Source organism: Conger conger, chromosome 18, assembly GCF_963514075.1.
Source record: "Conger conger chromosome 18, fConCon1.1, whole genome shotgun sequence".
Taxonomy (NCBI): domain Eukaryota; kingdom Metazoa; phylum Chordata; class Actinopteri; order Anguilliformes; family Congridae; genus Conger; species Conger conger.
Window position 1 is genome coordinate 11,793,469 of NC_083777.1, and position 13,459 is coordinate 11,806,927.

Genomic DNA, 13,459 nt, shown 5'->3' on the forward strand with positions numbered 1-13,459 from the left:
ATTCAATGGGGGATGTTTTTTTTTTCTCCTACGTCCTCCAGCTGAGATAAGGACTTAAACTGATAAGGAGTTGTTTTTAATAATTCATCTGCATATAAAAGGAAGCGCTTGTGTAGGCGGCTCTCGAAGAGCAGTCTTACTGTGGACGCTTCGTCGCAGAAGGGGCTGGCAGAGGACTGAGAACGGAGCAGAGGAACCTGCGTACAAAGGCCGCCATTCGAGAAGCGACAAAAGCCAACGGGCAGCTTCAGAATGAGGGTGGAGGTGACCCAGGCCAGGACTGAGGCAGGCTGATGCAGACGGTACACAGAGCTCTATTCAGGAGCCCGGTGAAGGCAGCGCTCACAGCACAATGCCACAGTGAGTCCCTCATAACTCACATCTTTGTCAAGGTCCCTCGAACAAGCAATAGTTTCCAGCCAATTCATCCCATTAATTCCTTTCATGCATTCCCTTGGGAGTCGGGAGTTCGGAGTCGGGAGTTGGGAGTCGAGAGTCCAAAGGAGTCATCTACAGACTGAATCTAATTTAGGCAGCGTAAGCGTACCTGCCTCGTTGCTTCAGTCACACAGAAGGATCAGCCAATGTCAGGCAACGGTCCAGAACTGGGGGTCAACTGCATTTAAATTCAGTAAATTCAGGAAGGGAAACTGAAATTTTGATTCATGACCTAAAAGTGCCTCTAATGTTCCAGGAGGATTTTAGAGAATTAATTTCCCAAACAGAGACTGATAAATGGGAGTGACCTCCCAACCCTGCAGCGTCTCCATGACTACAATAAGCAGAAGTGCTCCTCTCGCTGATGCGGCTCTTCAGAGGGGTGCATTAGAAGAATCTGCTGCTGCCTTCCCCAAACTGTCCAAGGGATCACACAGGCTGGGCGAAACGGCTGTGCACCAATCAGACGCTGTCCTGCATGTCAGAGAACCAGCCCATTGGCCCGGGAGGGGAGGTTCAGGGTTGAGCGATTGGTTTGGCTACTTCTGTACCTCTGACTGAGCTGGGAGGCTTAGGGAGGGCTGGGGGGGGGGGGGGGCGATGGAGGGGGGAGATGGAGGAAGGAGAGAGAGGGGGGGGGGTGAAGGGGGAGCTGGAGTTCTGGAGGAGGTGTTGGGGTAGCAGCTGAAGCCCTTGAGGTGGAAAATGGCTTCCTGGCCTCCTGATCCAGAACAGCCAATCAGCCTGCCTTCCCACCACAGCTGCAACAGCTCAGAGCGCACTGATGAGCATTTAGGGCAGAACGTGTGCGTGTCTCTCTCGCTCTCACACACCACACACACAGCCACAGCCACGTCTCACACACCACACACACAGCCACGTCTCTCACTCTCACACACCACACACACACACAGCCACAGCCACAGCCACGTCTCTCACTCTCACACACCACACACACAGCCACGTCTCTCACTCTCACACACCACACACACACACAGCCACAGCCACGTCTCACACACCACACACACAGCCACGTCTCTCGCGCTCACACACCACACACACAGCCACGGCGACCATACTTACGAGGCCACCGTTGATGGCGTTCTTGTCGTAATATTTCTTCCTCTCGTATTTGTCCCGGATGAAAAACTCCACGGCTCTGTGGGTGGGGTTAAGGAGATAGGACACTGCTGCCACTGGTCATGGCTCATGGGATTTTGGACTGTGAGACAGGGGCAGGGGCCTCTGTTAGGCGACAGCAGGGTAGCAGGAAGCCAGTGGGCGAGGCCGCCCTGGCCTTATACATCCTGTTTTCCTTCAGTATGCTGCTATTTCTCTCTCCCACACCTCTAATGCTCCCTCTCTCCTCCTACCCCTCTTTCTCATCCTAGTGTTCGCTTCTCTTGCTCTCTCTCTCTTTCTACTTGGTCTAAACAACTCTGCCCTTCTACCCTTTCTCTCCTCCTCTCCCTCCTGTTCCCTCTCTGTGTGCAGCAGGGTCAGTGGTGTAGGAGGGCAGTAGGCAGGGCCGGCCCTCAGTGGTGTGGAGATCAGAGAGAGGAGAGCAGCGGGGCTCCGGATCTCCCTCAGAACGCCCCACCTGCTCAGCCTCCACATCCTTTTATCGGATTCACACCTTCATGAAACTTTGATCACAACACAATGGCACAGCTAATAAAGAATGTATAAGCTAGAGGCAGGGGAGAGAGAGAGAGCCGCGGGCTGTCAGGATCAAGCTGCAGCACGCAGCACGGGCTGGGGAGAGGGGGGAGGGGAGAGAGACCCCGCGAAGGCCTGTACGACGTACCTGCATCCCACAGAGCACAAACCAGAAAAATCTCAATTTAAAAACAAAAACGTAAGATGAAAATACTCAGAAGAAAAATATGCTTTTAAGGAAACATGCTTAATGCGGGGGAAACGTGCCAACGGGAGGGGAAACATGCAAATGGGAGGGGAAACGTGCTAGCTGGGGGGGGAAACGTGCTAACGGGAGGGGAAACGTGCTAGCTGGGGGGGAAACGTGCTAGCTGGGGGGGAAACGTGCTAACGGGGGGAACACGTGCTAGCTGGGGGGGAAACGTGCTAACGGGGGAACACGTGCTAACGGGAGGGGAAACGTGCTAGCTGAAGGGGAAACGTGCTAGCTGGGGGGGAAACGTGCTAGCTGGGGGGGAAACGTGCTAAGGGGGGAACACGTGCTAGCTGGGGGGGAAACGTGCTAACGGGGGAACACGTGCTAACGGGAGGGGAAACGTGCTAGCTGGGGGGAAACGTGCTAACGGGGAACACGTGCTAACGGGAGGGGAAACGTGCTAGCTGGGGGGGAAACATGCTAACGGGGGAACACGTGCTAACGGGAGGGGAAACGTGCTAGCTGGGGGGGAAACGTGCTAACGGGGGAACACGTGCTAACGGGAGGGGAAACGTGCTAGCTGGGGGGGAAACGTGCTAACGGGGGAACATGTGCTAGCTGGGGGGAAACGTGTTAATAGATTAAAATCAGCTGTGCTGGAGCTCAGAGGCAGTCTGGATTTTAGCAAAGGCACCTCATTTAACTGGAATGAAGGAAGGAAAGCCGAAGCGTTTCTCACGCTGTCGGCATGAAGAGGGAGAGAGGGTTCGAGCACAAATCATTTCTCCCCACCGCAAGAACACAAGACCGACGATAGTCCTACAAGAGAGCGGCAATTTTACCCGTCATCCTCCCCGGGCCTGCCCTGGTACGGCAATTCTCACATCAGCGAAACCACTAACGCTCTGTAACGGGGGCACCCGGGCGAGATCGCTAACGCTCTGTAACGGGCGAGACCGCTAACGCTCTGTAACGGCGCCCCCGGGCGAGACCGCTAACGCTCTGTAACGGCGCACTCGGGCGAGACCGCTAACGCTCTGTAACGGGCGAGACCACTAACGCTCTGTAACGGGCGAGACCGCTAACGTTCTGTAACGGCGCCCCCGGGCGAGACCGCTAACGCTCTGTAACGGCGCCCCCGGGCGAGACCGCTAACGCTCTGTAACGGGCGAGACCACTAACGCTCTGTAACGGGCGAGACCGCTAACGTTCTGTAACGGCGGCCCCGGGCGAGACCGCTAACGCTCTGTAACGGGCGCACCCGGGCGAGACTGCACCGCGCGATGCAGGGAAGCAGGGAAAAGAAAGAAAGAAAGGAAGGAAAAACGAATTAGGGATGTGAGAATTCCATGCCGGAGAACACATTTCCATCAGGAGGGTGCCTTGGGGAGGGCACCTGTGGTAACCAGACGAATATTTCTGCGCTCAGGAATATTGTTGCGGAGCGGTCAGCATACAAATGAAGCCATTTACATAAGCGCACTAAACACCGTATCAGAGATAAGCGCGTCGTCGCAGAGAAATTCAATTACAGCCAGCAGAGGCTGGGTGGAGGAGAATATGGAATTAGCCGGGCTGCCTTGCGGCCCCAATTAGAGCAGCACTGAAAGAGGGGCCATTAGGGCCCCCCGAAAGGGCTCCTGGAGAGGAGAGCGGCCCCTTCTGATTCTGCATCGCGAGCGCAGGTAAGAGCTTTTTTTCCACCACGCTTTTGGTGCCCGAGGCTGGCTCTGACTTTGGTCCGGATCTGTCTGGCCGAGCTGGTCCAGGTAAGTGACTGTGTGTGTGTGTGTGTGTGTGTGTGTGTGTGTGTGTGTGTGTGTGTGTGTGTGTGTCTGGGAAGTGATGTAGCAAGGAGTGTCCTCACAGTGCACTGTACTTCTGACGCAAACCCCAAAGTCACTGCAGCCGAGTGCCCAGAAACGCATGCCTTTGTCACATGCACACACAGAGAAAAACAGACAGATGCGCGTGCGTACGCATGCACGCATACGCATGCACACACACACGTACGCATGCACGCATACGCATGCACACACACACTATATATATATATATATATATATATATATATATATATATATATATATATATATATATATATATATATAGACAGGTGAAGGAGGAGGATACTGGTCCGTTTGGGGTCGTCTGAAGTTGTCTGGAAGAGTGGCCTCATACAGCCGCCTGGCCCTGGTGTTCCCCATGTCCTGCACACTCTACAGGAGGAGAGAGAGAGAGCTGTCACTCACAGACACAGGCAGAGAGAGAGAGAGAGAGAGAGCTGTCACTCACAGACACAGGCAGAGAGAGAGAGAGAGAGAGAGAGAGAGAGAGAGAGAGAGAGAGAGAGAGAGAGCTGTCACTCACAGACATAGGCAGAGAGAGAGAGAGCCGTCACTCACAGACACAGGCAGAGAGAAAGAGAGGGAGCTGTCACTCACAGACACAGGCAGAGAGAGAGAGAGAGAGAGAGAGACGTCACTCACAGACACAGGCAGAGAGAAAGAGAGAAAGAGAGAGAGATGTCACTCACAGACACAGGCAGAGAGAGAGAGAGAGAGAGAGAGAGAGAGAGAGAGAGAGTCATCACTCACAGGCAGAGAGCGAGCTGTCACTCACAGACACAGGCAGAGAGAGAGAGCAGCCACTCACAGACACAGGCAGACAGAGAGAGCAGCCACTCAGACACAGGCAGAGAGAGAGAGCAGCCACTCACAGACACAGGCAGAGAGAGAGAGCAGTGACAGGTCCAGCTATAACATCACTGCAGCCATCCCACAACAACATTACTGTCTACACCCTGCACAGTACCTCACTTATCATATTCACCCAACAGAAATGGACACACACACACACACACACACACACACACACACACACAAGCTGTTCTAACAGAAATGAACACCTGTCACAGCCTTGAGCCAAAACAAAAGCGTGCGCACCCACTCACACACACACACACACACACACACACACAAACACACGGCTGACATTGTCAAAGACAAATGAACACAGAGATGAAAGATTTGATTGAGTGAAGAGGGGGGGGGGCATCATCACCCATCAGGAATTAATTACCCATTAAAATGTCTATTAACATTCAGAGAGGCGACGCAAGGCAGCCTTTGTGCGTTCAATCCGCCATATAAGAATTAATTACCACAGAAACCAGTTTCTCAAGTCATCTGGGACTGGGCCCCCATTTTGAAACTCCCAAGGAAATGGAGAAATCAGACTATTAATTCACTCACATTTGTTTTAATGTGAGGTTTAGCTGTGCTTGGAAATGACTGAAAGAGTAAGCAACATTTTCATTAGCGTGTGGAATATTTGCGGGGCCTTTCCCCAGCTTCCACACACACACACACACACACACACACACACACACACACACACACACACACACACACACACACACACACACACACACACACACACACACACACACACACACACACACACACAGTAAGAGTAATCTAGATCCACAGGGATACCTGGATCTGTTCGGGGGTCCACTGGTCCAGGTTGACGGATTTGACGCGTGATATGTGCACGCCCAGGTTACGATGGATCCCAGCACAGCGGATACACATGAACACACCCAGGTTCCACGAAGCCCATCGAGGACCTACAAGGAGGGAGAACAGGATGAGTATACACCATTAAACACAGCCTACACCCTTACAGCAAAGCCTCTACTTTAAAGCAGAGTCTATACCTTAAAGCAGTGGTTCCCAACCTCGGTCCAGGGGGACCCCTGTACACGCTGGTTGTCCTTCCAACCACACCTTGATTTGTATTCTTCACAGCAAGCATACCCATTTCAGACATAAAGCGGCTTAAGAATTTAACTAAATGTCCCCTTAAGCATGAAAAGCACAAAGAAAAATGAACAGCTTATCAGCAATTCTGGGATTAAAACTGCGGTTGGAACAAAAAACAGCATACACAAGGGGTCCTCAGAACCAAGGTTAAGGTATACACTAAGTCCCTATGGCTCAGTCCACACAGTATAGCATATATAGTCTATACCCGTTAGAGCCTATACTGAAGGTTGTAACACCTTATAGGCCTTTACGCTTAATGTGGGAACTCCAGCAAAAATGAAAATCTGAAAGCAAATGCCTTACAGGCTCAATATTTGTTAAACAGCTTCTGACGGTAACGCAACGCTGAGTTTGGCACTTTTCTGAGGCTTTGAGAAATTGCCCTGTCAGCCGGATAGACCACAGCCACATCTGGGCTGCAAGAGACGCCTGCTCCCCACTACGTTCACCACTAACGACAGAAATCAAATGTGACAAAACCAGAGCCAGATTCTTGTTCTGTCACAAGGTCTGTGACAGGAAATAAAATTTACAAAAGAAAAAAAGAAAAAAGGGAAAATCATTATTTGCAGATATTGAGCTTTTCCGACAACCTCCAATTTCTACCCAAAAAAGCAGGCGCGTTGAGTTATATGCGCAGTAATGTGTTTTAAATGATTAATTACCTGTTCAGTAAAACTAAAACCAGCAGAATGGAGCTCTGCAAGACCAGGGCTTGGCTCCCATGATATGTCTAATACACAAAATGTCCTCACAATGTTGCTGCGATGTAGTAGCAATGTTATAACCCTCACATTGCAGGGACGCTTTGTGTTAGCTGGACTTATCACAGGAGCCAAGCCCTGGTCACCACACTCTCAGTTTACTCTCAGTGATACGCAAACTCCGCTACCTCCATCTCCTCCAACCCTGCATTCAACCCGACTTAGACGAGGTGTTCGCTTTCATTTTGTGCATTCACTGGCTCAGTGTTAGCTTAGCATAAAGACTTGAAGCCTATTGCAGTCAGTAGCCTACCTCCTTCAAAGTGAAGAAATACACCTTATAGCAACTTCGAAGCGGTCTTATTTACATGCGGTATTGTGTCTTTGAAATATACGTGGGGGAAGAAAGAGACGAAAGAGACATTACATTACATTACATTAATGGCATTTGGCAGACGCTCTTATCCAGAGTGACGTACAACAAAGTGCAAAGTGCATACCCATAACCAGGGATAAGTGCGCTTTTTCGGAGAAGATCTACCTTTAAAAAATACCTTCAGAAGGTGCAAAGATTACTGCACTCAACCAGCGGAAGATGGAAGAGGATACATGCGTGTTCAGTGGTTATAACCTACAACCTAACATTTCCGAAAACGTCTCTCGTTTAAATTAACTTCCTGCATGTGTATTTCAAATAGACAACACCTCGTGTAAATAATATAATATTCTTATTTATAAATAAGCTTCGGAGTTGCAGTCGGGTGTATTTCTTCACTTTGAAGGAGTTCTCGAACAGTGACTTCGAATTTTGAAAAGTTGGAGTCCAGCCCGAAATAGCGTATCCCCAGCAACCACACCGAGCTCTCTCTGAAGCCTGAACTGTTCTCAACTGCACTGAAAGCCCCTCTGGGTTTTGGGAGCCGTTCTGAGACGGGTTTAATCCTGAGTCTTCTGCGGGCGGCCCTTAGGCGCGGTGTATTAGTCTGAGCCCGGACGTAATCCCGCTTCTTCCCTGACCAATCAGAGGTTGAGGTCTGAACATCCCTGACCAATCAGAGGATGAGGTCCGCACATCCGCCCAATGTGAGCGCCTCCGTCCCAATCGCACGCACATTCATAATTTGAATAAATAATAACAGGCTTCATTTTCATTCATTTCCCCATCTTTATTTTCACATCATCCATAATTCACACACAACACTCAATTGGCCTGGGTATCAACACGCCTTCAGAAGGGAACACTGGCCAAGCAAACAGGAAACGAGACCCACCCCACCGACGGGCTCGCGAAAACAGAGACAGCGAGAGAGAGAGATAATTATATTCAGAGACAATTAGCCTATTATCCTGTTCTTTTTTTATTCAATCATATTACAATAGTTATTTTCCTTTGTTTAACATGTTCCTTGCCATGTTATCGCAATACAAATGCAAATGCGAATTTTGCCACGCCAATAAAGCAATTTGAATTGAGAGAGAGAGTTGGGAGATAGCGAGAGAGGGCGAGCGAGAGGGAGATGGCCTCGTTCCACAGCCCAAACGATTATGCACATCGCCACATCTGGGTTAGGACAATTAACAGCGTGCTGTATGCTCACTGGAAGCCCCGTCCTGCTGAGAGAGATTTATGGCACCAATAAAGCTCTGAGATTGTGCGTTGCGCAGGCCGGGAGAGCAGCATACTGTGGGAACATGAGTGAATTGCTTTAATTTGTCATTCACTCCACATCAGTGTGGTTCCCCCCGCTCCCAGAGGGGTGAGGCCCACGCTCCCCCCGCCCTCCTCCCGGTAAAACCCGGGGGTTTGTGGGTCACAGGACAGCGGTGTTCTCCTCTCGGCAGCTGGCCCAGGCAGATGCCCGTGGTCGCAGGTCATCGCAGCGGTTAACCCCCCGGCGGTCAGGTGGGCCCGCTGTGCGACCGTGACCGTCCGGGACGGCGTGTCCGGCCCTGACCCAAGGCCCCGCCCACTACGGTCGCCCTCCCGGAATCGGCCAATCGCCGAGCTTCCCTGCCCAGCAGACAGAGCTGAATCTGAGCCGACAGCGGGGGGTGATTCATGTGCTACAGAGGGGCCACTAATGCACAGTGTTGCGCTCATTCCATAAGCCAAGCTGCAGATAGCCCAAGACTGATTTCTGTGTACATTTCCACAGTACAGACCCTGAACGGGCTCAACAACCGGAAAAACACACATTCAATTAAACGCGTCCACGTAGCGCTTTTAACCGCATCATAATTCACATCGGGCACAAAGTCGTATTTCGCAGATACGATCTTCAGCTATATACCAGACCCCGTAGCCTTCGCCGTTTCATAGCTGTTCGTGTTGCTCCTGGCTGCCAAGTAAACAGATAAAAACTGAAATAAACTGGATCAAACCCAGATAAGCCACCTGTAAGCAAGTCGTTTGACTTTCAAAATATTCAAATTTTTACTGTCATGTAGCCTTCGGAAAAATAACTAGAATTCCACAGGGACATAGATTACTTTGCGATGCAAAAGAGAGATCGATCTTTCGCAAATCTCTTCGTGCTCAACATACCGTCCAAAACACGTTTAGCAATTCTACTCTGGTGAGCAGCACACATCTGACAAGTCTGATGGGAAGCACCGTAATTGATATTAATGTTGCAGTGAAATACTCATAAAAAGTGAAACACACGTAATAAAGCCTGTAACCTGAAACCAAGCTACTTATTTGGAAGGTCCCACGTGGGAGGCCCTGTGCACAGCATAAAACTAAATACTTCTGAAAATGTCAATGTTTGTGGATCAAATACTTTGCTTCAAGAAAATTCCTGAACCATTTAGAAACCAATAAGATTTCTGTAGGATGACACATTTTCACCCATATTCAGAGTGCAAATCATTGAATATGATTGTGAGTTCTGGGAAGCAATGTTGACCTGAAAATATTCAGGGGACTGATGTATAAAGAGTTGAAGCAGAAATGCAGTACATATTTGTTGGCAAATGTGGCATCCTTCATCTTAGCTGCTCATAATAAAATACATTTGTTTTTCCAGGTAAGGGTTTCAGCTTCTCTCCATGTCTTTACACAGCTGGCTTCAGTCCCCTAAAGAAAACCCTTTCACAGGAAGGCACTTCTGCTGTAATCACTTTGGTATTTAAAAAATAAATGAACAGGAAAGTGCACGCCGAGTTAATGTTCACATTTTTAAGATGCACATTCATTTATGTAATTGTATCAGCTATCCCGCTAAGTGGGCATTCCGGGTCTATTAAAATAAGGTGCATACATTTCAGGCTGACTGTTCATGGAGCCCCATTACATAAACTTTACACTGAGCACTGAGTCCCATTACATATATTTTACACTGAGCACTGAGTCCCATTACATATACTTTACACTGAGCACTGAGTCCCATTACAGAATCCCATTACATATACTTTACACTGAGCACTGAGTCCCATTACGGAGTCCCATTACATATACTTTACACTGAGCACTGAGTCCCATTACAGAGTCCCATTACATATACTTTACACTGAGCACTGAGTCCCATTACATATACTTTACACTGAGCACTGAGTCCCATTACATATACTGTACACTGAGCACTGAGTCCCATTACATATACTTTACACTGAGCCCCATTACTGAGTCCCATTACATATACTTTACACCAAGTACCATTACATGCAGTATACTTCACACTTTAGGCATTAACAGAAGCATTTATCCAGAGTGACAAACCCAACTTTAAATTGCATACAGTGCATTTATAGGGCTGGATGTTTACTGCCGTAAATATCACGTACACTCAGGTAAAGCACTCTGCTCAAAGTTACTACAGTAAAGCTGAGCCGGCGACCGGACCTACAGCAGGCCTGGTACCCTCAGCACTGCACCACACTGTATGAGGGAGTCTGCAGCGGGTCAGAACCGGGCCAGAACAGTGGTACTGGCGGTTTCGCAGTGTCCTCCGCCGCGCTTCGATCCCGGCACACCGGCGGGTCAGCCGCTAATCCCCAGAGAGCTTCCGGCACCTGCTCCACCGTCAGCATCGATCGGCCGCAACGCTGATACCGCCAGGGTGAGGAGAGCTGCCCCGCCGTCATTAATCACAGGCTCTGTGCACAGTTTAGCATCCTCTCTCTCTCTCTCTCTCTCTCTCTCTCTCTCTCTCTCTCTCTCTCTCTCTCTCTCTCTCTCTCTCTCTCTCTCTCTCTCTCTCTCTCTCTCTCTCTCTCTCTCTCTCTCTCTCTCTCTCTCTCTCTCTCTCTCTCATGTCTGTTACAGTGCGTGTGGAACAGGATACTGAGCTCACAGATTCTCTGTGAATGATGCATCACAGTGCCACTCTCACAGGCTCTGTGGGTTCAGGGCCCTCTTCCCTTCTCTCTTGTTCCAGAGGAGGCACAACCCATCCCCTTCTCCCCTTCCTGTCTCTGTTCCAGAGTGTATGGGACATGTGGAACAGGATACTGCCCTCACTCTGGCAGTATTCTATCAGCAAATGATACATCTCCGTCCCATCATCCGCACTGCAACATTACCAAAAGGACCCTGTAAATGTTGTGAGCCGTTATTAAACACGGCCGTCTCAGAAGGGCAGGGATGAGGCGAGCTCCACACAGGGAATGCAGAGGGAACGTACAGCGCTCTGAATTAGCTTTAACGAGGTTGTCGAATGGAGATTCCGTGTAATGGTGTTTCTGATGGAAGGACAGAGCAGTACCTCTCACCTTTTCAGGATGTTTCCTGTGTGTGTGTGTGTGTGTGTGTGTGTGTGTGTGTGTGGAGAGGTGAGTGCGCGTATGCGTTTGTGTGTGTGTGGGGAAGTGTGCCTTTATGTGTGTGTGCGTGTGTGCATCTGTGTGTGTGGATGTATGTGCGTGTATGTGTTTATGTGTGTGTGTGTGTGTGTATGGATGGATGTATGTGCGAGTGTGCATTTATGTGTGCATGTGTTGCTCTGCATGCGTGTGTGTGCGTGGGTTTCTGTGCGTGTGTGTACAGAAATAATAATGGACAAGGAGCCTCTTTCTCTCCCTCGCTTTCCTGCTCCCCTGCTCTGCTGGTGAAAGGCTGTCCGTAGTACTCTGTCAGCATCACCCCGGACACAACAGCAGCACATTCATGAAAATTAACAATAGCCTTATTCTCCACCCAGCCACACACTCACAACACATACGAGGTGGAGGAGAAAGAGGGATCCCTGCTTCCCTCTCTCCCTTTCTGAACGTGGGAAAGGGACGTGCCGCGGAGTAAACGTGATATTTTTGGACCTCGTCAAATACACGTTCGCGAGACGCCCCTTTGTGTCGCCTCGCCGTGGTCGAACCTGCGGCCACCGGGACCGGGCCCCGCCCACAGACCTGAGGGCCCCGCTGCCATCGTATCAGACCAGGGCTCGAACCCGCGACACACGGCTTGTGACTGCCAGGAGCCTGCCGCGGTCACACAGGCCTCAGGCCAAGGCATAGAGGCCCCACGGTGTCTTTACGGAGTGCCAAACAGGCTGTTTACCAGGGGTTTCCGCACAAACACGAACCGACACATGCACAATTCTACATATGAATAATTAAAATATTAGCCCATTACACTGAGCATAATTACAAACAGAGGGAGAGGATGAAGAGAGAGCGGACATGGGAAACTAATGAGGGCTTTCAGTAAATGCGCAATATGCTCTCATCAAGGACAAGCTGGTGGAACCAAGAACAGAGCGGGAAAACGCACACATACATAAACGGGCGCACACACACACACACATTGACACACACACGTGCACACGCATACATAAACACACTGACGCACACTGACACGCAAACATGCACAGGCATACACATAAACACACAAACACACACACTAACACACACACGTGTGCGGGTGTGTATACATTTTTGAAGGTGAACGTCAGTGTGTGCCCCACAGGCAGGTCCATGCACGTCAGCCATGACTAAAGCCCGCCTGTGAGCATGTTCCTAAACGTCCCCGCTGCAGTGTTGTTCATTTTAGTCCTTTAACAAGTAAACTGAAATGGGCTGGACCTCCATTAACTGCCTGTCAAAAGCACTCTGGTTGGTGGGTCCCCATCTGCACAAGCTGAAGCTTTACTACACCAGCCTGAGACATTTAACTCTGTATTACAGGGGGGGGGGGGGGGTCAAAGTCCCCCCAGAAAACCCACCCGCATCTCACTTTTCTGAAAATAAAATCTGTCAAACTACTAATGAAACCTGTGTGGCCTTGCGTGCTTATGAAGGCGAAGAAGCAGACATTCAGAGGTAGTAAACGCGCTGCGGTCTTCATGCTTCCCTGACCCTGCTCCATATTCAGCCCGCGTCACGGGGGAGCGTCTTCAAACGCCAATGACAGCCAAGGCGTATGTTCCACAGCAAATTTAAATAAATAAACGGAGGAACAGACGATCGTGAAAACGACCTTCCGGCCCGGTGCCCTGGGAAGCGCGGTGCATCGTGGGATAGGGACGCGGCGGTCTCCGGCAGGGGAGCCGACAGGCTGCGCTAATGCTGCTAATTGCTGTTGGTAGGGGTCTAATGTAGTGAAACGGCACAGCCGCGCTCCACTGCTCCCGTCAGCAACACTGCCGCATCCTTCCCCCATCTGCATCTGCGTGCGCGCGCGTGTGTGTGTGTGT

General features: G+C 50.2%; 1 protein-coding gene across 2 annotated transcripts in view; it reads right to left on the bottom strand.

The window, feature by feature from the left end:
• The window catches only part of smap1 (small ArfGAP 1), a 72,587-nt gene that overhangs the window by 44,696 nt on the left and 14,432 nt on the right, over positions 1-13,459 (bottom strand). For both annotated transcript variants that reach the window (XM_061228012.1, XM_061228011.1), the window contains exons 2-4: positions 5,791-5,924; positions 4,427-4,512; positions 1,522-1,597 (exon numbers count right to left, since the gene is read on the bottom strand). In XM_061228012.1, the coding sequence (XP_061083996.1) occupies positions 1,522-1,597; positions 4,427-4,512; positions 5,791-5,924 (296 nt within the window). The remainder of the gene's footprint in view (positions 1-1,521; positions 1,598-4,426; positions 4,513-5,790; positions 5,925-13,459) is intronic.